Genomic DNA, 25,120 nt, shown 5'->3' with positions numbered 1-25,120 from the left:
ATCATTGTTTGATAAATGTTTTATTTAGCAAATTTGTGGAAAGACAGAAAAATTGACAAAGCTAGGCTACATCTTAGAAACCATAGCCTAAGATTGCAAAAGCCCAAAACCTATACTTTTGTGTCTCTTATGTGTATTGTGCAGCCATAAGTCAGAGGAATAACAGAGTGGACCAGTAAGATGCTGAGCCCTGCATCTGCACAAACACAAAGAGCTGAAGAGGAGGACCATACCTGAGACTCGCACAGAGACTGAGCCGATGGTCTTCTTAGTCTCAGGATCGGTCACCTTGTAGACTCCGGCATCCTCCCGTGTCACACTCCTCAGCAAAAGGGTGTAGTTCTGGGCCAGAAGCTCACATCTCTGAGCACAACGCTCCCCATACCTGGCTGGGCCTTTATTTGCATCGAGCATCAGCACCTCATCTGAACCAAGGCCTGCACTGAATGTTACCCTCACTGGGTCTGCGGTATAGAGCGGTATGGAGAGCAAACCACCGGGCGTCACTGTGAGGTTCTGGGGTGGGTGGCCTGTGAGGGCAGGGAATTCATTTACATGTTTACATATTTTACATTTACATGCATATTTACAGGGGATATGAACACATTATCAACAGCAGTCAGCTTGATCATGTAAAAAGGTAAAAATGATACAGGGCAAATTATGGCATCCAAAAATTACTGGTGTCATCTTTCATCAAATCTGCGGTACATCAAGCAATACTTCTGTAAATTATGAAACATTGTTACACTTGCCCTGATTAAAATTACCACATGAAAAAATAAATAATACACACCAGACACACTTATACACCTGAGCTGCTCGGCTGCCCTACAGAACTGAAGATCTAAAGTGAATTTTACCTGTCACAACGACACTGGCAGAATCTGGATTCCCCCTCTCTTTCGGACTGTTGTAGAAGCACTGGTAGTCGCCTTCATCTGAAAACCGTGTCTGTCTGATGGTGAAAGACATGTTTCCATAGACGGCTTGTTCTGGGGAAACTGAAGCTCTGTTCTCGAACCTGGGCCCATATGTGGTGGTGGTCTTAAGGAGCTGGTAAACGTTCTCTCCACCTCTCTTCCAGAGGATATCCAGATCATCAGCACGCGCTTGCATATTAATTTTCCCAAAACAAGGAAGACTGGCGGACATTCCCATCGCTACGGAAACATTTGATGGTTCTGAGAGAGAGACAGAAAAAGAGAGAGGGAAAGAGAGAAACAGGCAGACAGAGATTTACAAAGTATTCCTGGCATACAGGAATTAACAGCTTGTTGCTTGGGGTAGATGAAGGCCCTGATGCAGCATATGCCGTCTACTGCATACCACCCGAGGCTTGTGGGTTTTATACAGACTGGAATGATCCTGTCCCCCCAAAAACAATCGTAAGAATAATAGTAGTAATATCCTTTGTCAAAAAACAGCTTTTAGGGCTATCAAATCCACAAGCACTAAAAACATTCACTCAATCTGTCGTAAAAAAGGCAACATGCACTGACCTCCAATTTCTAGTTTCACATCAGAAAGTATGATCCCAATCCCATCTATGTACTGGCATTTGTAAATGCCGAGGTCACTGTACACCACAGGACTGAGGAGAAGGCTGTAGTTTCCCGGCTCTTTTAAGTAGAAGGATTCCACCCGTCCCTGGAAGCCGTCTCCAGAGGAAAAGGATCCGGTGTAGAGGTCAGCCACATCCAGCCAGTCAGGATACCCATACTGCTGAAAGCGCCACTCCACATCCCTGCTGGGGGCTCCACGGCAGGGGAGAGTGAGGGAACGGCCGATGTTCACAAACATGTGGACAGAGTAGACTGGAGATGCTGCTAGCTGGGCTAGGGGAGGGAAGTTGGATGTTCAGTCAGCATAAGAGGGAGAAATAATAATAATAATAACTTTATTTATATAGCACCTTTCATACAGAGTATGCAAAAGTGCTGTGACAGATCAACACAGTCATACCACAATATCAGAATAAAACCATATCACCAAAACACAATGGACCATAATCACAACACTGAATAAAACAATAAAAAATGTAATAAAATGAATAAATAAATAAATAAATAAAAGGACTAGAAAAGGGTATCGTTATTTGTATGCCAGGTTAAAAAGATATGTTTTCAACAGTTGTTTAAAAATGTCTACTGAGTCCACCTCTCTAATACCTTTTGGCAGGAGGTTCCATAATTCTGGCACGTAGTGGATGAAGGCGGCTTCCCCAATTTTCTTTTGGGGTACCTTTGGTACATTTGGTACCGAGACCTGCCTCGGAGGACCTAAGGGCTCGTGAAGGGACATGGGACATAGGACACCAGGGACTCTAAAATGTATGGGGGTGCTAAGCCATTAAGAGCCTTAAAAACAAGTAACAAAATTTTAAAATCAACTCTAAAAGACACAGGGAGCCAGTGCAGTGCAGCCAAGACAGGGGTTATATGCTCTCTCTTCTTTGTTTTTTTTAATCTTCTGTAAATATCACAGGGCTTGGCCTTTCATGTATAAGAGGGAAATCTCAAAGGCTGGACCTTTCATGAATACGAGGGAAATCTCACAAGGCTGGACTTTTCATGAATAAGAGAGAAATCTCCCAGAACTGGGCCATTCACGCAAAAGAATGAATAATTTACAGTTTAAATCATTTAAATCTAAATTTTTGTCCACCAATATGGCAGTGAAGCATGAAGTTTTTTATTTTTTATTTTTTAATGTGCACACACACACACACACACACAAGCATATACAATGCTGTAAAAAAGTGTTTGCCCCTTCCTGATTTCTTTTATTACTGAATATTTGTCACACTGAATGGTTTCATATTATTAGACAAAATGTAATATTACACAAAGAAACTAAAACACATATCTTCTTAAATGAAGTCCCACTCAAAGTCCATGAGTCTCCTCAGTAGAGTGGATACATGTGGATTGACTGCTGTCTTTTTGTTGGGGACTTAGCCAGTTTTCTTTGAGAACACTTCACACCGTCCAGCCTTGGTGCCTCTCTAAGGGTTCATTCCAACGAAGCGCCTGAAAAATGATCGCGTTTCTTCAGACACTGTGTAAAAATCAAGTTGTGTAACTCACTCAGATTGACAACACAATAAAAGGTAGCAAATGTATAGATGTGCAATAGCATGTCATCGAAAAGTTAAGAAAAATACAGGTTTCACTAAAAGTATCTAACCTTTGGATGAATTCGAGTGTGCATGCTGCCTCTTCTTGGTATTGAAGATTAAAGGTGTACAAGGTGGAAAATAATGCAGCAAGTCCCGTCAAGAAGGTGGGCTGGATCCCATCACATATGATGTGGCCCTCAAGGCTGACCATCCAGCGCTGAAAACAGCTATCTGCCGTTTCACCTGAACCATAGAATTTTCCTCTGTCAAATTTATGGGTTTTTAGTCCATGTTTGAAATTAATTGTGTTGAGTGGTGAAAAAGAATTTTGCCAGTACTGGCTGAGAAACCTTTTTTTATCCATTATGAATATTCTGTCCATCTGTTTCTATAGTACCCTGAATCAATATTTCTCCAACAGTTACTGCCTCTCATTTCAACAATAGTTGCACAGTAACATGCAGAGATGTGAAGTTTTTATTGTTACAGAACAGTTATTGTGATATAAATTTGTGCATCTTGTTTGGCTTGTGCCAGAAAGATGAACAGCTGTGGTTTTTTGATGCTCACAGCATGCAACAAAGCAACGATTATCTTAAAAATAACCTTGGCTTAAATTTTGAATCTGCACGGCTAAATTACCACCCAATAACCAGCGTGCACTCTTATTGTTAGGCTACTTCTGAACTGTTGAAGTGACTTCCATAGACTGTAAAAGGTTTACACTGTCAAGACTATCATTATGCTTCATGAATTCACTGGCAAAATACATGTGTCCACACGTTAACTTAGACATGTAGAAATTAAAATGAGCTCCTTGTGTTGTCTGATTAATCGGCAATCACCTATGAAATTCTAGCTAGCTGCTGAATCCTTCTATCACAATGTGCACATATTCAGTAATGCAAACAAACTGGAAACATCACTGATAGACTTTGCACCGATTTATGAATTAAATAAAATTGCTACTCACCAAATAATTAGTAAGATGGGGATGGATTAAGAAAAGAAAGGATCCAGCTTCACATGTGCAGTCCACGTGGAATTGCTCTTCCCAAAATGCAAAAAATACTGCATGATACTGTTACGTAAGACAGGGCCTACTCTGGACGATTGATTAGCGGTTAAGCGCTGTATTTTAGGAATACATTATAGTTCTGTTAAAAAACGGTCAATGGAGTGAAATTTAACAGATTTTCTTTTGTATTAACAGGAAAACGCTGTATTTAAAAATAACTGGTTAATACTGTTGAAATCCTGCTGTTAATTTACTGCAGTCATTTACAGTGTGTCCAATATTTTTTGAACCCCGAATATGGGGGGACCATGTACAAAAGGTGCAGTCATTTCTAAACGGTTCATCCGATATGGATGAAAATACCCTCAAAGTAAAGCTGACAGTCTGCACTTCAACCTCATTGTCATTGTATCCTTTCAAACTCAAAGTGCTAGAGTAAAGAACCAAAATAACAAAAAATGTGTCACTGTCTAAAGAATTATGGTGCTCATATATACATACCAAACTTTTGAGCGGTAGTGTGTGTGTATATATATATATATATACACACACACACACACACTACCGCTCAAAAGAAAAATACAGGTTTACCGCTTAGAAATAATGATTTTTACTTGAAATAATAATTTTGTCCTTCAAACTTTGCTTTTGTCAAAGAATCCTCCATTTGCAGCAATTACAGCCTTGCAGACCTTTGGCATTCTAGCTGTCAGTTTGTTGAGGTAATCTGAAGAAATTTCACCCCATGCTTCCTGAATCACCTCCCACAAGCTGGATTGGCTTGATGGGCACTTCTTACGTACCATACGGTCAAGCTGCTCCCACAACAGCTCAATAGGGTTGAGATCTGGTGACTGCGCTGGCCACTCCATTACAGACAGAATACCAGATGACTGCTTCTTCCCTAAATAGTTCTTGCATAGTTTGGAGCTGTGCTTGGGGTCACTGTCCTGTTGTAGGAGGAAATTGGCTCCAATCAAGCGCCGTCCACAGGGTATGGCATGGTGTTGTAAAATGGAGTGATAGCATTCCTTATTCAAGATCCCCTTTACCCTGTACAAATCTCCCACTTTACCAGCACCAAAGCACCCCCAGACCATCACATTTCCTCCACCATGCTTGACAGATGGTGTCAAGCACTCCTCCAGCATCTTTTCATTTGTTCTGCGTCTTACAAATATTCTTCTGTGTGATCCAAACACCTCAAACTTCGATTCGTCTGTCCATAACACTTTTTTCCAATCTTCATCTGTCCAATGTCTGTGTTCTTTTGCCCATCTTAATCTTTTCCTTTTATTGACCAGTCTCTTTCTTTGCTACTCTGCCTAGAAGGCCAGCATCCTGGAGTCGCCTCTTTACTGTTGACGTTGAGACTGGTGTTTTGCGGGTACCATTTAATGAAGCTGCCAGTTGAGGACCTCTAAGGCGTCTGTTTCTCAAACTAGAGACTCTGATGTACTTGTCCTGTTGCTCAGTTGTGCACCGGGGCCCCCCACTTCTCTTTCTATTCTGGTTAGAGCCAGTTTGCGCTGTTCTGTGAAGGGAGTAGTACACACCGTTGTATGAGATCTTCAGTTTCTTGGCAATTTCTCACATGGAATAGCCTTCATTTCTCAGAACAAGAATAGACTGACGAGTTTCAGAAGAAAGTTCTTTTTTTCTGGCCATTTTGAGACTATAATCAAACCCACAAATGCTGATGCTCCAGATACTCAACCAGCCTAAGCAAGGCCAATTTTATTGCTTCTCTAATCAACACAAAAGTTTTCAGGGGTGCTAACATAATTGCACAAGGGTTTTCTAATGATCAATTAGCCTTTTAACATGATAAACTTGGATTAGCTAACACAATGTGCCATTGGAACGCAGGAGTGATGGTTGCTGAAAATGGGCCTCTGTACGCCTATGTAGATACTGTATTCCATTAAAAATCAGCCGTTTCCAGCTATAAGGCATTTATCACATTAACAATGTCTAGACTGTATTTCTGATCAATTTAATGTGATTTTAATTGAAAAAATTGTGCTTTTCTTTCAAAAATAAGGACATTTCTAAGTGACCCCAAACTTTTGAGCGGTAGTGTATATTGGCAAAGCGTAGGTACAACAAACAATAAACAATGAACAGAATACAACTATGTGTGTGTGTGCATGGTATTTGTGTATGTTAGCTGGTGTAATGTCAAGTGTAATTAGGTGAAACAGTAATTAAAAAGTATACTTAATTAATTTTAAAAAAGTGATTTTGTAATTGCTTATGTGTTATAATGACTTACTGTTAATTAATTACTTACTGTCCCTCAGTGTGTGGCAAGTGGCAGTGTATTGAGCAACCAAAGCCACACATTCTCTCCTCTGTCCCAAGAGGAATGGCAGCTTCTCTACCTCTGATAGTGCCTCAAATTGAGGGCAAACAATCAATGACAACAGAGTCCCTCTGGACTATTTCTGATAAGCAAAATAAATAACAAGTAAATTACGTTAGCTAGCTAGATAGAAAACTATGTCTAGCCAGTATTATTTGGGGTTACCAGTCAAAGAAAAGAACCGTTATTTGGCCAAACTCAAGTGCGATAAAGTTACACTACCAGAAAAACAAGAGCATAACCTTGGCAACGCGCGTGCGTCCGATGAAAGCGTCTATAGTTGGTGCTTGCCATTTACTTCGTATTTTTGAGAGATAACTGGACATCGTTACCTATTAAAATGTAAGTCCTGTAAAAATACACATAATAAACTGTATTTTTTTAAAATCAACTTCATACATACACATTTAGTCATACTAATACAGCCTTATTTACTGTATCAACTTTAGGACAAGCAATACGCTCGGAATTATTTTATATTTTCATATAGTTGCAAATCAGTTTACGTTTTCCTGTCTGTCGAACGAAGGTGGTCGATAATAGGTGCTCTCACTAGCACTCACTTCGTTTCAGGTAACAAACTCATGATAAGCGATAGCTAATAGCTAGCTGACCAGTAACAAGCCTTCAATAGTTATGAACAATTAACTAACTAAATTTATTGTAGCTAGCTAGCTAAACGTAGGTAACATTGTATAAATTATACACAGTAACGCTAGATCATTGCTAGTAGATACGCTTTAGCTACGTTTTGAACGTCATGATACCTGTTTCCAGTGACTTGACAGCGTTACATTGCCTGATCATTTTTAGTTGTGGTAACCTAGCAAGATGACCCAAACATAAGAGCCACAGTGTTTTTCCATCAATGCATGCTAAACAAATAAATAACCTACAGTAATTGCATTGGCTACACGTGCTGCCCACTAGCCCCAGTTTGTGTCTCATATAATCATAGTTTTTAAGCAACGTCATAGAAAGAGTGCACTTTTTACACAGGAATGTGCATGTAACCAGAATAGTTATGGATTATGCGAGGAGTGTATGATGCTCAGCAAGGTGCAATACTGTCAACACTATCTGTTTCTGTCATGTTTTTCTGGTAGTGTAACGTTATCGCATGAGTTTGGCCAAGTAACGGTTCTTTTCTTCGACTGGTAACCGCAAATAATACTGGTTAGACATAGTTTTAACTAGCTAGCTAACGTAATTTACTTATTTATTTTGCTTGTTATCAGAAATAGTCTAGAGGGACTCTGTTGTTATTGTTTGCGAAATTCTGCAGGAGGTTACGTTAGGACAGAAACAACGCACATGCGCAGTCACGTTTGTTTATGTTGTTACCGTTGAAAGGTCTATAATAATCGCAGGGATCGGACCTAACGACGCCACTGCTACTTAACCTCAAACGACCTTCACTTTCAACCTTTGGAAACCAAACACTTTCATTAGTGCCAAATGCATGTGTGTAGCTTACTCACCAAACAGGACGCAAAAACTTGAAAAGTTCATTTCAGGCTGGGAATCGCTACTGTTCGACTGTTCGTGCATTCTTCTTCTTCTTCTTTGGTGTTTTACAGCAGTTGAAATCCTTTTTAGTTGCATTACCGCCTCCTTCTGGATATAACCATGTATTGCTGTCTGGATCTCTTATATCCTTTTACTTATTCCAGTTGCCCTCAAAAAACTAAATATCTCCTTCTTTCCCTCCACCGTGTCTCCACACTCAAGCAGATCTGTAAACCTTTCCTCCACTCCTAGTCTCTGTAATCCTGTAAACATTACCCTTCTTTCTTGCTCATACTTCCTGCATTCAATCAGGATATGCTCCATTGTTTCCAATTCCTGACAAAATTCAATTTCATGAACTTGCATTTGTTCTGCAACGTCCTTGCCTACCCATCCAAAGCTTGTTTTTTGTGCTTTTTCTCTCTCCCAACTAGCCTCCAATACCCTCTTAGTTGGATGACTTTCTGTGTGTCCCCTTAGATTTATCCAGTAATTGGCCATCAAATGTTTCCTACGAATCCAGAGCGGCATGTCTCCTGCCTCGTTAGGGTTGTAACTAGGCAGCTGTTTCATAGGTGACTTAGTTGATGCGCCTGTCTTAACGACTAATTGTATTTTTATTTATTTTTATTTTTCCATAGATTGCGTTGTTGCCGTTCTCGTTGTTAGTGTTAATCAGTTTAACCATCAGGGTCCAAGTTGAACTATGCGGTTGTTCCCTGTACTTGGACCGGTACTTCTCTCTAGGGTTTTCGTCATACTTGTTCCTGGTTATGGTTATACACTTTGTTGTACGTCGCTCTGGATAAGAGCGTCTGCCAAATGCCTGTAATGTAATGTAATGTAATGTAATGCCTCAACTTGCAGTACACACACTGGCGCCGTTTTTACTGACCCTAAGCAAATCTTCAGAGCACGAGCCTGCACAACATCCAGGTCTGACAGCACAGTCTTGGCTGCTGAGCCATACACCACACTACCATAATCAATTCTTGCCCGGATTAGCGCTACATATATATATATACTTCAATGACGCTATATCAGCTCCCCATTCCAGCCCAGCAAGACATCTCATAACATTAATGACTTTCTTACTTTTTTCCACTATGCTTTTTATATGCTCTTTCCATGTTAGTCTGGGATCAAAATGTACTCCCAAGAAGCGAACGCATTCTACTCTCTCTAGGTTACTTCCGTATAACTTCAGATTCCTTGCTTCCCTGATTTTCTTACTTGTGAAGAACATAATTTTTGTTTTTCCCACAGAGAATTAAAAACCCCATTCTATTCCCCATCTTTCCACTCGATTTATCCCTTCTTGTAATTTTTTAACTATATGTTCTAGGTTCCTTCCCCTCTTCCATAAAGCCCCATCATCTGCAAACAGAGACCTTCCCATGCCTAACGGTATACTTTCAAATATATCATTTATCATGACTGAAAATAAAGTAGGACTTACAACACTCCCCTGGGGCGTACCATTTTCTACAACATGTTTACCTGAGACCTCTGACCCTATCTTGACCTGAATTGACCTATCACTTAGAAAATCCCTAATCCAATTGAAGATGTTTCCCTCAATTCCCATTTTATGAAGCTTGATTAACAACCCTTCTTTCCATAGCATATCATAAGCTTTTTCCACATCGAAAAATACTGCAGCCACAATCTCTTTATTCACCTGGGCTTTTCTTATCTCATCCTCTAAACACAGAACTGGATCCATTGTGTTCCTGCCTATCCTAAATCCACTCTGATATACAGCCATCAGTCCCCCTTTCTCCAGAAAGTGCATGAGCCTCTCATTAACCATCCGTTCCATTAGTTTACATATATGTGACGTTAAAGCAATGGGTCTGTAGTTTCCTGGCTTACTAGGATTTTCCCCAGGCTTTCTGATTGGAATTATAATTGCTTCCTTCCAGCTCATAGGGACTCGCCCCTCCTTCCACACTTTATTGAATAACATCAGCAATTTATTTAATCCTCCTTCACTTAAATGTTTAATCATTATATAGCTTATTCCATCTTTTCCCTGTGCACTCATTCCTGTTTTGCCTAATGCCCTCTTCATCTCTCCAACAGTAAATGGGACATTTCCACTGGTATTCTTTCTCCTTAGTGCATCCATGTTTCCAGCTTTGGTTTTTTCCCTGCCTTGCTTTTCTTCCTCATTCAGAGGAACTGTGTACTGTAACAAAAGTTTTTAAAAGTAATTCAGCCTTTTCTTTATTGGTTTTCGCCACTTCATTTCCGGTGCTCAGGACAGGGTAGTTCCATTCCCTCCTATCTCCTCCCATTTTCTTTATCATTCCCCAAACTTCTCCTATCTGAGTGGTGTTCCCAATTGACCCACAGAACTTCCTCCAATATGACCTCTTTGTCTGTCTTATCGTTTTCTTAACCATTGCCTGTGCTTTTTTGTACTGGACCAAATGCTGAAAATTATGGGACCTTTTGACCAGTTTAAATGCCTTGTTCCTACTCTTTACTGCTTGTTTGCACTTATCATCCCACCAAGGTACTAATTTCCTCTTTGTCCTACCTGTACTTTTAGGAATACAACTTATTGCAGCTGCCATTAGCCTATACCCTGCAATATTTTGCAGTTACTCATTTCTATACTCATATTGTCGCTAATCTGCTGTAGATGTTTATCACTTTCAGTCATGAAGTTTCCCCAGTTAGCTTTTCCAAAAATCCATTTACCACCTGTGTTCTCTGTATTCTGTATCATTACTATATTTATTTTACTGTATATTGGATAATGGTCACTACCTATGGTCCCTTCCTAATACACATCCCATTCGCACAATGGCGCTAAGGTATTGGTTACTAACGTCAGATCTATTACAGACGCCTTTCCAGTGTTCACATCTATCCTTGTGTTTCTGCCATCATTAATACAGACAAGGTGTTTTCCATCCAACAACTCTTCCACTACCTGCCCATTGTAATCTGTTTTATCACTCCCCCATAACGTATTATGTGCATTGAAGTCTCCACACCACACAATGCTTCCTCTATTTAATCCTTCTATGTCTTCCAGTCTGCTGAGTTCTAATTTCCTGCATGGATTATAGAAATTTATAACCACCAGGTTCTTCCTTTCTGCCCACACTTCAATAACCACACAACTCATTTCCAATATCAATATTTCTATAAGGAATGCCCTCCTTCACAAAGGTGACACAACCCCCTCCTGCCCCATCCTTCCTGTCCCGCCTGATTGCCACGTATCCATTTATTATAAAATCTAAACTTGGTTTTAACCATGACTCCTGGATACACAGCAGGACTGGTTTTTCCTTCTGACTATAAATGAACTTCTTAAAATCCTGGCCATTAGCAATCAAGCTTCTTGCGTTCCATTGGAGAATTAACATTACTACTACTATAATCCAATACATTGTGTTTCTTGACTTGCCTGAACACTTAACTCCTCCCTGATTTCCTCCCATTTTAACCCTCTTATACCCAGGTGATGCTGCTTTGACAATAATCTTGATTCTTTCCGTTTTTGAATTTACATCCGCAGTTGCGTTTATAACTCCCGCTATAAACGTCACCAGTTTCTTTTTCTCTATCAACAACTTCTTTTCCACCTCTTGCATTATGCTTGCCGCCGTTTGCTCTTTCCCTCCCCCCTGCTTGTCATTCAGTTTCTCCTGTCCAGCCATCTTAGCTGCCTTGGCATAAGATACTTTCTCTTTTGTTCTAACCTTCTGTACTGCAACCTCACGCTTCATTGCTTCACATCCCCAGTACGCAACACTATGTTCACCTCCACAGTTACAGCATTTCGGTTTTATACCTGACCCACACTTTCCATATTCATGATCACCACCGCACCTTGCACATCTTCTCTTGCCCTTGCACACCTTAGCTATGTGCCCAAACTCCTGGCAATTGAAACACCTCATTGGTTTTGGGACAAATTCCCTCACATTATATTTAATAAATCCAAAAAGAAATGCTTTTGGGATATCTTTGGTATCAAACTCAATCAGCACTGTTTCTGTATCTTTTTTCTCAGCTCCTCTTGTCATTCTTTTAACATTTTTAACTTTACTGTTACGCACTTTCAAGTTTTCCGCTAACTCCTTCATACTTACACTAAGGGGGATCCCTGTTATCACCCCCTTACACCCATTGAGACTCAGCTCTCCAACTTTCACTGTTTTTGCGACTTTAACTTTTCCTATACACAGTAGCTTTCTCGCCTTTTCTACTTGGTTCTCAGAGTTACATCCAATTAGCAAGTTACCATCCCCTAGCACTCTCGCATACTTGACTTCACCTACTTGTGCTCTGATTGAGTATGTGAGTCTAAGCGGGTCCGTTTTCTTCACTCCACCTTCTCATTCAAACCTAACCACAACATTAAGGGATCCTGTCTTTGAACTCCTTGCCTCATCCTCCAAATTCAAAACTTTGCGCCGCGCCGCACTTCCAAACCACCGTTTTCCCTGTTTCAGAAAATCCGCTTCACCCGACAATCAGTGGCCGCAGTAGTCAGCTACCTACTCCTAGCTACCGCAAACACTCCAAACCAGCTTCTGTATGGTCCAGTATTTCTTTTTATTTTCGAAAAAACCCTTTGAAGAAACAGCACAGCACGCCTTCCATTCAAGGAAACTCTCTCTCCAAGCTCTCGCTACGTCGTCAAACCTGCCTCCTTGGGAGTTTTGGATTTTGCTTGTAGAGTTTGTAGATAATGTCTTGTCGGCCAGGTGGGATTAATCCGTATTAGAGTCCGGCTCTTCCGTAGCGATCACGGTAGGATTAATTTTCTTGTACTTCGAAATGACTCTTCTTATCCGACTAATTACACACAACTTTTCTCGCTTTTATTTTTCTCAGCTCCCGGGGTTTAACTTTCCGCTTGCAGATTCAAACTCTCTCGCAGCCGCCATTCAAAAAACTCTCCCACTGACGCCGTTGTCTCCGCAATTATTGACGTGGAAAAGGGGGCAGTGCTGTTGCACACCTCACGCACCCACGGACACCTGACCTGTCCTGCCAACACAGGGCCGTCACAACACACATACTCTCTCATACGCACCCACACACACACATATGCACCCACACACTAATTTGATGATGGTGGAGGAGAGCGCTGTCTAACAATTCCGTACATATAATGTACTATGTTGTGACGAGTCAGATGTTACAGTATTAGGATTATAGTTCATAAGTGAAATGCTCTCTCAACAAGGTTGCTGGGTACCGCTACACAGAAACTCACTATGAACTATCAATCAATCAATCAAACTTTATTTACATAGCACCATTCGGACAAATCAAATTGCAATTCAAAGTGTTTTACCAGTGATTGACAAAACATAAAATGTTAAAATGGATTTACAGGCTAAAGGTGGGTAGTTAAGATAATAAAAAATACATAATAAAATACAATACAAACAATAAAAATAACAAGAAATAAAATGACAAAATATTACACAAAGTAAATTTTATGAAAAAACTGAAATGTTAATAAAATTAAATGCATGATCAACAGTAAAGTATTGATAAAACAAAATAGAATAAAATAAATGATAATAAATAAAATAAGTGTAAATACTAAGACCATAAAATTGGCCTTTCTCCTAGCAGGATTTGCATTTTTTTCTCATTTGTTTGGGAAAGGAAGTCCTTTATAATTAGAGAAAATTTGTTGAAGTAATGTGTCCTAATTTCTGAATATTTTTCACAATGTAGGAGAAAGCGCATCTCTGTTTCCACCTCTCCTGTCTTACAGTGACCACATATACGTTTTTCTTTTGGTAACCATGTATTCCAATGTCTGCCTTTTTCAATTGCAAGTGTGTGGTCACTCAGCCTGTACTTGGTCAGGATCTGCCTCTGCTTTGTATCTCTGACAGAGAAGAGATACTCAGCGAATTTGTAGTCTCTTTTTAGGGTCCGACAGCAATCTAGTTTGTTTTGTGTTTTGGTTACATTATCCCAATATTCCAAAGAAGAGATTTTGATCTGTTTCATTACTTGGTTTACTTTGATTTGTTGGTAAGCAGTGCTGGTATGAAGCTGGTCTGTGATTTGTGTTAGTTGGGTTAATGGGTTAGTCAGCTTCATCACCAGCTGACTGAGAGGACTCTTTCATGACTGAGCTCTTGGGCTTTCATTGCCTTAAATTGCAATGTGTCTTGAGGACTTGAATTGAGGTGCATCCAGAATTTTAATGCTCTTTTTTGGATACTGTCTGTATTTGTTGGTAACGGCTCGGGTCTGGGTTACTTTTAAATTTTTAAAGCAATTAATACTTAGACGAGTTTATACGGGGAGATGGGGTTCGATGGGAGAAGGATCCGATTCGGACTGTCATAAGGATGATAGAACTTAGTTGAGTTATTAAATTTAAATTAATTTATTGTATTATTTCAAATTTAATTATTAGGGGGTCACCCTCAGCTTGTTAATGGCACAGCATTCTGAATACTGAACCCAGACTAACTGGAGATCACCCTTTATCAGCCTCAACGCAGGGGGCAATCTTCCCTCTGGACTAAAATTATTTAGAGGGAACTGACCCGTGGCACTTATGAATTCAAATGTTTCTATTTTACTTTGTTGGTGGATCATTCCATCAGCATGAGAGAGGAAACATAAACACACATATACAAAAATATAAGCTTCAATGACTAATAATTGTTATTGGAAGTTAAGCAGTTTGGTTGTAATATGGGATAGGATATTGGCACAGTATAGCACAATACAATTCCGTACATATAATGTACTATCTAGTGACGACTCAGATGTTACAGTATTAGTATTATAGTTCATAAGTGAAACGCCCTCTCAACAAGGCTGCTGGGCACTGCTACACAAAAACTCACTATGAACTAATAACTACTAAAATAATTTTAGGCACATAGCCTATGATTAGTATGAGACAGACAACAATCAGTTACACTATTTGGCTGCTTTGCCAGCTTTGCCAGCAGCCATACCTCCATGCACTCTGCTCCTGCCGAATGGCTGAAGCTAAGCAGGCATGGGCTTGGTTAGTACTTGGATGGGAGACCACCAGGGAATACTGAGTTGCTGCTGGAAGTGGTGTTGGTGGGCCAGCAGGGGGCAATCTTCCCTCTGGTACAAATAAACCCCAATGCCCCAGTGCAGTGACGGGGACACTGTGCTGTAGGAGATGCCGTCTTTCAGATGAGACGTTAAACCGAGGTCCTGACTCTCTGTGGTCATTAAAGATCCCATGACACTTATCGCTAAGAGTAGGGGGTTCCCCGGTGTCCTGGCCAAATCCCAGATCTGGCTCTCGCAAAAACTTGCCACTAAAAATCATCCCCAGATTTAATTGGCTAAATAAATGTTCTCTCCCTCTCCACCTTCGCTAATGTGTGGTGAGCGTTCTGGCGCAAAATGGCTGCCGTGCATCACCCAGGTGGGTGCTACACATTGGTGGTGGGTGAGGTGAGTTCCCCTTCACTGTAAAGCACTTTGAGCATTTGGAAAAGTGCTATATAAATGTAATTATTATTATTAATAATAATAATAATAATAATAATAATAATAATAATAATAATACTCGACTCATAACACAAAGTTCTTTAACCATACGATTAGGTTTACCGTCTACCCACTGTCTTGCTACTGCTGGCTCCATACGCATGTACGCATATCCTAGCATACCAATAGCTAACAGTAGGTTAAACTTTGAATTATGGCGTTACTTACGAGTCGGAGTGTGGAGGAGAAAGTGATCCCTGAGACCCAGCTGAAGCAGCACGCGCTAAGTTCAAAGCTGGAAAATGCAGCTTTAGACAGGCCAGCTCGATCGGCGACACCGGACTCCCAACACGAGCCCGTCAGCACACACGGCTCCAAAGCAGTGCGAACACTCTTAAGTCCAACGGTACAGCGATCCAGGGTTATTCGGCGGGGACACTGAGGCTAGGGTAGCTTCCTAAAAATCAAGGTGAGCCACGGCTCGGGTACGGAGGAAAAAGGAAAAATTTGATAAAAGATAAAAAGAAGAGATGCGGCCTCGTTGGTCATTGCCTTAAAAACCTGGTCGGGATAGAGCGGGCTGAGCTGTCATTGGCTGTTTGGAGGGCACATCTTCCTATCACGTCCGCCTCTCCCATTGTGGGGTGGGTTTCAGTAACTTTGGTAAATACTTATAACCCAAACTCTCGGTGCTGTATAGGTATGGGGCATGCCCCCGCCAAGGCGTAACTTGGCGGGATGGCATACCTGCCATCCCAATTCAATTTTGATCTAGTTGGATAATTATTTAGCAATGCAAGAAAGGTGGATATACTTTGTAGCCAGACCTTCGTTGTGAGTATTAAAATATACCCATACCAAACATGATTACTTTTGGTTCAGGTTACAAGAAGATGAAGAATTTTTTCATTTTTAAGATATGCAGGCCAGGGAACTCTAATACTGTAATATTCTAATAGCCTGCACTCACTTTGAGTATTTCAGACCTGTTGGATATTGTAATTGTATTTGCTAATTATTCAATTAGATTTTCCTCCATTCGCTGGTGTGAATGGAGCGGCCTTGAAATACTGAGGGTGCCCGCTAGTTGCCGGTGGTGCTCTATAGGGATACGCAGCAGTTATCTAGGTGCCGAGTTGGCACAGCACAAAGCTATCACACTGTGGGGGGTTCACACTGCGAGCGCGGTTAACAGCGAATGAGCATTCGTTACTATTCCTCCTCTGCGTACAAGGAGGTTGTTAATCCCCCCCAGTGTCATCTATAGCTTTGATCTTAGAACTATGAGTATCTGGCATGAGGGGTCCGGCGATCCTGAAGGGAAGTGGAAGATGGTGTTGGAATGCTGAAAGTAACACACAGACTCATTTGGGAGCTTATGCAGAAATAAAGAATGTGAGCCCTCAGAGAGAGGACTGCAGAGAAACAACTTACAGCTGCCCTACAGGACACAGAGAGAGGGGGTTCAGGGCTCTCAGGAAAGAGAACGCATGCTGCTCTGCAGCTGGAACCTTAGAGATCTCCTGTACTGGCTCTATGGACATGAAATACATTTGGAAAGTTTCGTGGCTTTATGAAGAACCACCAGACTGCAAAGGCACTGCCAGCCAGAACCAGCAGCAACACCAGCACTCCCACCACTATCCCAGCCACTTCTCCAGGAGAGTGTCCTGCAGAGAACATGGAGACAGAGGGACTCATTTGGGAGAAATAGAGAAGAGCAGGTAATAATCAAGAAGGAAAGACTACAATAATAATATGAATAACAACAACAACGAGAATAACAACAACATCAATAATAATACATTTAGCAAACATCCAGAGGGACTTACAAAAAGTGCCTCCATAAAGGTTCATACAACAAGCAGAGCTGATGCCAAGTTAGCAGGCTGACTAAGTGTAGTACCACATTAGTAGTAGGCACTGAAGTAATGTTGTAAACCTACAACATAATAGAAAGTGCCAGCTTGGTGGGAGGAGACTGTGGATGCTAAGGCAGTAGGACTCTGATATGGAGCCCTGGGGAACTCCTGCACTAAGTGTTAAGACAGTGGGACTGCGCTGATAAGTTAGGAAAAGTACATCCCGTTAGAATATCTGAGATACCGGTTTGAGGGCCAGAGTCACCATCAGGATCACCGGTATCAAGCGCAGCAGAGAGGTCTAGACAAGATTAAGAAAGGGGACAGGGGGGCAGTTTTTGCAGATTTGCATAATTCTGTTATGGGGTGGGGTGGGGGGGGGGGCTAGTGGAAAGACAGAAAAATAGACAAAGCTAGGCTACATCTTAGAAACCATAGCCTAAGATTGCAGAAGCCTAAAACCTATACTTTTGTGTCTCTTATGTGTATTGTGCTCAAGGGTCAATAAAACATGAGGCACTGTGAAAAAATAATTTTTATTTTATATTAATATTATTATTATTTCCGTTATTTTCCCAATGGATTGCAGCACCCATAAGTCAGAGGAATAACAGAGTGGACCAGTAAGATGCTGAGCCCTGCATCTGCACAAACACAAAGAGCTGAAGAGGAGGACCATACCTGAGACTTCCAGAGAGACAGAGCTGATGGTCTTGTTGGTCTCAGGATCGGTCACCTTGTAGACTCCGGCATCTTCCAGTGTCACACTCCTCAGGAAAAGGGTGTAGTCCTGGGCCAGAAGCTCACATCTCTGAGCACAACGCTCCCCATACCTGGCTGGGCCTTTATTTGCATCGAGCATCAGCACCTCATCTGAACCAAGGCCTGCACTGAATGTTACCCTCACTGGGTCTGCGGTATAGAGCGGTATGGAGAGCAAACCACCGGCCTTCACTGTGAGGTTCTGGGGTGGGTGGTCTGTGAGGGCAGGGAATTAATTTACATATTTACATATTTTACATTTACATGCATATTTACAGGGGATATGAACACATTATCAACAGCAGTCAGCTTGATCATGTAAAAAGGTAAAAATGATACAGGGCAAATTATGGCATCCAAAAATTACTGGTGTCATCTTTCATCAAATCTGCGGTACATCAAGCAATACTTCTGTAAATTATGAAACATTGTTACACTTGCTCTGATTAAAATTACCACATGAAAAAATAAATAATACACACCAGACACACTTATACACCTGAGCTGCTCGGCTGCCCTACAGAACTGAAGATCTAAAGTGAATTTTACCTGTCACAACCAGACTGGCAGAATCTGGATTCCCCCTCTCTTTTGGACTGTTGTAGAAGCACTGGTAGTCGCCTTCATCTGAAAACCGTGTCTGTCTGATGGTTAAAGACAGGTTTCCATAGATGGCTTGTTCTGGGGAAACTGAAGCTCTGTTCTCGAACCCGGGCCCATATGTGATGGTGTTCTTAAGGAGCTGGTAAACGTTCTCTCCACCTCTCTTCCAGAGAATATCCAGATCATCAGCACGCGATTGCATATTAATTTTCCCAAAACAAGGAAGACTGGCGGACATTCCCATCGCTACGGAAACATTTGATGGTTCTGAGAGAGAGACAGAAAAAGAGAGAGGGAAAGAGAGAAACAGGCAGACAGAGATTTACAAAGTATTCCTGGCATACAGGAATTAACAGCTCAACCATGTTGCTTGGGGTAGATGAAGGCCCTGATGCAGCATATGCCGTCTACTGCATACCACCCAAGGCTTGTGGGTTTTATACAGACTGGAATGATCCTGTCCCCCAAAAAACAATCGTAAGAATAATGATAGTAATATCCTTTGTCAAAAAACAGTTTTTATGGCTATCAAATCCACAAGCACTAAAAACATTCACTCAATCTGTCGGAAAAAAGGCAACATGTACTGACCTCTAATTTCTAGTTTCACATCTGAAAGAACGATCTCAGTCTCATCCCTGTACTGGCATTTGTAAATGCCGAGGTCACTGTACACCACAGGACTGAGGAGGAGGCTGTAGTTTCCCGGATCTTTTAAGTAGAAGGATTCCACCCGTCCATGGAAGCCGTTCCCAGCGGAAAAGGATCCGGTGTAGAGTTCAGCCACGCACAGCCAGTCAGGATACCCATACTGCTGAAAGCGCCACTCCACATCCCTGCTGGGGTCTCCACGGCAGGGGAGAGTGAGGGAACGGCCGATGTTCACAAACATGTGGTCAGAGTAGACTGGAGATGCTGCCAGCAGGGCTAGGAGAGGGAAGTTGGATGTTCAGTCAGCATAAAAGGGAGAAATCTCACAGGGCTGGGCTTTTCATGCATAAGAGGGAAATCTCACAGGGCTGGACTTTTCATGCATAAGAGAGAAATCTCACAGGACTGGGCCATTCATGCATAAGAATGAATAATTTATAGTTTAAATCATTTAAATCTAAATTTTTGTCAACCACTATGGCAGTGAAGCATGAAGTTTTTATTTATTTTAATTTTTTTTATACACACACACATACACACAAGCATATACAATGCTGTAAAAAAGTGTTTGCCCCCTTCCTGATTTCTTTTATTATTGAATATTTGTCACACTGAATGGTTGCAGATTATTAGACAAAATGTAATATTAGACAAAGAAACTAAGAGTAAACGCAAAACGCATAAATTATATATATATATTATTTCATTCATTTAATAAAAAAAGTTATCAAACACCCATATCACCCATGTGAAACATTAATTGCCCCCTAAGTTACTTAATCAAGAATTTAACCAAATTTAATTGATAATTAGATTCAGCGGACTGAACACAGCCAGGCTTAATTGCACCCAGCCCTTTTGAATCTAAACCTCACTGATATAGGACCTTACCATCAGAGTGAAGTTGTCATAAAGTTTCTACAAGCACATTATGCCATAATCAAAGGAAATCCCAAAAGAGGTTAGAAAAAAGTTGTTGAAATACATCAGTCTGGTAAGCCACTATCACCAAATGGGGAACACTTGGAACAGTGGTGAATCTTCCCATGAGTGGCCGGTCTGCCAAAATTTCTCCAAGGAAAACTCATCCAGGAAGTCACAAAAGATCCCAGAAGAACATCCAAAGAACTCGCCTCAGCTTTGGTCAGTGTTCACGACTCCACAACAAGAAAGAGACTCAGTAAAAATGGAATTCATGGGAAAGTAGCAAGGTGGAAACCACTGCTAACCAAGAGAAATATCAATGCTTATCTCATATTTGCAAAGAAAAGAACCTGCATGGACCCCAGGCCTTTTGGGATAGTGTTCTATGGTCAGATGAGTCAAACTGGAACTTTTTGGATGACACGGGCCCCATTATATCCGGGGTAAAGCAAATAGTTTTTTTTTTTTTTGAAGGTAGAGATTGAAGGTAAAAACTCACTTTCCCCATCAAATTCACTTCCGCTCGGCACAATGACAGCACTTTGTATAACTAGTCAAGTTAGGCTACTCGGCTAAATGCTACCTATTGCTAATAACATTAGGCCTTCTGCAAAATGCGGTATGAATAAACAGACAAGCTGGGCAACTTATACGTTATTACTAACATTGTAAATAGATTTATTTGGGTGAGGGTGACAAATTCAGTGTTTTTTCTAGTGGTAGGTTATGTGCGTACATAAAATAAATGAATCACTTTATGCATAATACATGTGCAGAGCACTCCAAAAAGCTGAAGTGGCAGCATACAGTGCATGGGAACCAAAAGTCTGAAGACACCCACAGTTATGCTATTATTCATCATTATTCATATAGCCTTACTTTTCCGCAGTATGTTTTAGTTGTTAACAGCCCAGATATTTGGATATTGAGCCATAGGAACACACACTGAATGAAACACAGTGTGACAACAAATAGAGAAATGCTTAGCTTATGGTGGATGAACAAGATGTCTACGCAGCTTCCCATTTCATACACGAGTGTCGGATGTGTGTTAAAACAATGTATTCTTACATTACATGGCATTATTCCTTCATAAATAATGAACACAACCAGAACTTGGTTTTGTCCTCAGACTTTTGATCACCAATGTCTCTTTTCTTTGATCTACTTGTGAGATTTAAGCAACCGTGCACTAAATCTGTATATTGATTGGGTAGCCTACACAGCTGGTGTGATGAGGTGTGCAAGATTAGATGGGCTTTTTTCCCAAACTTCGGATGACAATGCATACGGTATTATAGATGCCGTCTTGTGCATTGTGGAGGTCAGATTATTTTTCAGAAAGTTGTATAGTGTTGTCAGTGACCACATTTAAATGTACTTGATTTTGGGGATTCATGTTACAGTAATGCTCTAGATCTTTCCGTGGCACAGCACCATGGCTGATTATAAGCAAAAATCCTGAAGCCTACATAATTATAGCCAAATGATAGCAAAACTAAAAGGCACTAGTCCTGTTACTCTGAGAAAACTAAGAACATTACCCACCACCTCTTTCCCCTTTCCTCCCCCTAATATCCCATATACCCCATCGCCGCCCAGTTTCTCTGATCCCCTCAAACAACCTCTACCCATATAGATGATATAATTCACAAAACATCAGCACATGCTCGACCGTTTTGTCCACTAAGCACTCATCACGTAACCCTGTTTCATGTCTACCAATCAATTTCAGTGATGAATTTAGTCCTGTATGCCCAAACCATAACCTACTCCACATAACCTCTCTCCTACAGTTCCAGCAGTAATATAGAGGAAATCAGGAAGGGGCGGGGCGAGGTGACATATTTTCTCGAGAGCATTAAGCAATGTGCGGACATCATCTTATCATGCGATGTATCCTCGCTCCAGAACCTGCAGAGACCTTTCTCAAGTCGATTCGCACCTTGGCCATTTTCTAGAGCCGGTTTTGAAATTTCACTTATCTACTTAACCTTAAACGACCTTTACTTTAAACAATTTGAAACCAAACACTTTCGTTTTCATTAGTGCCAAATGCACGTGTGTAGCTTACTCACCCAACAGGACCCAAAAACTTGCACATCTCATTTCCGGCTGGGAATCGCTGCTGATACATCTGACTAAAAACTATTAGTAATAGTATTGCGTGAAAATTCCTTAATTTAAATTCTCTCCAGTAAGTCCGACGTCTTTTCTCCGCTGGCTAGCTTCGCACATCTGGCTAAAGTTAACTTCGATACGCAGTTCTTCATACTATTAGACTGCTGATGCCTATCCCTACCCAATCAAACTAAAAGGAATGATCTGCCCATCCAATGAAAACTCTGAAAAAATCACCGTTATAGCTTTTTTTTTTTAGCGTTCATAGTTTTCGGTAATTTTGTCATTGCTCATAAAAAATGCACTGCTTTCCTATTCGCCATTTGAAGGTGTGGTGTTTTCGGGAGAAGGGTCTGCCTGCAGGCAGGGAACTCCCTGAAAACTGAGAAGGGTGTGCCTGCAGCAAGCTGGGCAAACTTTTTAAAGCGAAATTGATGGAGGTAGGTTTCTTGAACATACGAAGCTAAAGCCGAGATATATTAGTGTTTTATTACTTTCAATAATTAAAATATAACATATTAACAAGGAAGCTATTGTAATGGTTTGGTGAGGGGATACTGTCTGTAGAAACTTACGCAAATGTTTTCTACGTGTGTTAGCCTTGGTCATTGCTACTCGGTGTCGCTTGCGCAAATTATTATTGAATGCGGGCGAATATATGACATGTTGAAGACTATCATAAGGTTAGCTAGATGTTCTGTATATGAATTTTACAGCCTCTCCCCTGAAATCCTTTAATGCGCTTATAAGTGGTCATCCATTTATGATGCCAAAATCATGTTTCCTTAAACCGTTTTCTTTGTTTACATTGGCTATTTGTTTGTTGCACCACAGTACCATTGGTTGGCGATACACTAGTTGGAAGCAATATCCTGACATTTATTCTGCAATAGTTTCCCAATATCTTTGATTATCATATGTAGTCGTTGGGTGGTGCATATACCCCTGGTTATGAATTAGTGGTTTTAATCCAAACTTAAAAGTTAGCAAGTGTATTTTTACTATCTAAACAAATTATTAACCCCTTGCTGTGAAGTGAAATCAAGACCACTGTCCTTTTAATTGCAATTTGGAACACATAAATGTTACCTGAAATAAAATTTTAATCTGTATCTGTTTTAGATGCATGTATCCATCTGGAATGCTGGCTCTCCATCAATGAAAGAATGCAACACGTGCTGCCAACGCTTATTCCACTGCCCGCTGAGCCCAACCTTCGAACCATCAAAGGTGACAAATATTCAGAGGCATGTGAAATCACATGCAAAAAATGCTGTGCATTTCAAAGAAATGCTGACATTAAACCCATATTCCTGTCTGTTTGAAATGACACCAATTCTGCCTGGTCTGTTCAAACTGGTGCCCGTTCTACTGTACATCTCCTTTGTAAGCTAAGCAGTTCCTTTCAGCTGACTACATCAGAATCTGTAATATTGGCATTTTATGAGAGCTGAAAATGTGCAACTTTGTTAACCAGAAATTATATCTGGGTGGGTAAATTGATGGATATGCTGTAGAACATAGTTTGTCATTGATTTATAAATATACCCATATATCCTGGGCTTTCACTGATGGTTTCATTGTGGTACATATGGCACTGGCCTGATATGCATTCTGTGTTTGCAGTTTGCTTCTACCTGACCGCTTCCTGCATGTTAGCTGAGATAATCCTCTTGTCAGAGCAGATACCTACCTCCACCACTTTAAGAGCAAATCACAAAAAACTCTGTAGTCAGGTAAATTAATCCAACGTTTGTTTTACTCTGTTCTTGCAAAGCTTGACAATCCTCTTTAATATTATCTAAATGTAAAGCACTTGTGACCAGGGTTTTGCAAAGTGCAATACAAAATAAGTTGTCAGATTGTTTAAATATGTAAATGTATAAAATCTTTAGACTGTCAAGCTCATGAAGCTGATAGCATCTGCTGCCAGTGTGCAAGAAAAAATTGACAGAGGTGAAATCAACATGACGGGCTACCTCTTTGATGTCACACTTCAAGAGGTAAGATGTGAATGCTGAGTTATTGCTGACTGATATTGGTTACATGAAAAACAATAACAGTGATGTGTAAAGGGGACTAGTGACTTCTGTTTTCTGTTTTAAAGGTAACCATCAGGATCTTGAAAAAGAATGAGGGCTTCAGCTGCTATCGGGCAGAATTTGCCATGGCCAGCGGATTTCACCATTAAAGGCTGAATAAATGTGAGTCTTGATTGTATTCATTTTGGATGTTTGATTAAAGAAAAATCTATTGTAACAAGTGGTTTTTGTCTCATTTTATTAAGCCTATTCAAATTTTGACATGTCTCATTGCTGCATAATTTCCTGAGGAATTATGATTCTTTGGTGTACAACTACAACTGAGATTTAAGTTTCCACAGTTATGACTCGATGTTTGAATGTGATGAATCATCATCCGCTTTTCGGCGACATGAAAGCGTATATTTAAATAGCGTTGGTGCATCTAATCCAGGAGTGAGATATATACTCGGGAGACTTCGGTAAGATTAAAATGAGTTTAATCAAAAATATTCTCATTAGACATGAATAATTAAATTGTCATGAACTGATTAATCATTAGAAGTTATCAGTTGTATTCCCTGAGAAACACCAGACTCGTAAATGCACAAACAGGTGTATCTCCAGAGAAGAGATGACAACTCCCTTTTAAGGTAAACATGGTATCGTAGATGCGAG

At 40.6% G+C, this 25,120-nt stretch overlaps 1 protein-coding gene across 8 annotated transcripts in view; it reads right to left on the bottom strand.

The window, feature by feature from the left end:
* LOC118218854 overlaps positions 1 to 25,120 on the bottom strand; it is a 184,163-nt gene that overhangs the window by 89,961 nt on the left and 69,082 nt on the right. For 4 of the 8 annotated variants that reach the window (XM_035401593.1, XM_035401591.1, XM_035401592.1 and 1 more), the window contains exons 8-12: positions 19,317 to 19,652; positions 18,672 to 18,992; positions 18,042 to 18,338; positions 1,503 to 1,838; positions 864 to 1,184 (exon numbers count right to left, since the gene is read on the bottom strand). In XM_035401593.1, coding sequence (XP_035257484.1) covers positions 864 to 1,184; positions 1,503 to 1,838; positions 18,042 to 18,338; positions 18,672 to 18,992; positions 19,317 to 19,652 — 1,611 coding nt within the window. Of the gene's footprint in view, positions 1 to 233; positions 531 to 863; positions 1,185 to 1,502; positions 1,839 to 18,041; positions 18,339 to 18,671; positions 18,993 to 19,316; positions 19,653 to 25,120 lie in introns of all 8 variants that reach the window. The other 4 variants (XM_035401590.1, XM_035401594.1, XM_035401597.1 and 1 more) reach the window with 2 other exon arrangements.

This window comes from Anguilla anguilla, chromosome 19 (genome assembly GCF_013347855.1).
Source record: "Anguilla anguilla isolate fAngAng1 chromosome 19, fAngAng1.pri, whole genome shotgun sequence".
NCBI classification, from domain to species: domain Eukaryota; kingdom Metazoa; phylum Chordata; class Actinopteri; order Anguilliformes; family Anguillidae; genus Anguilla; species Anguilla anguilla.
Note: the sequence above shows the minus strand (reverse complement) of the source record. Positions and strands in the feature narration are given on the sequence as shown.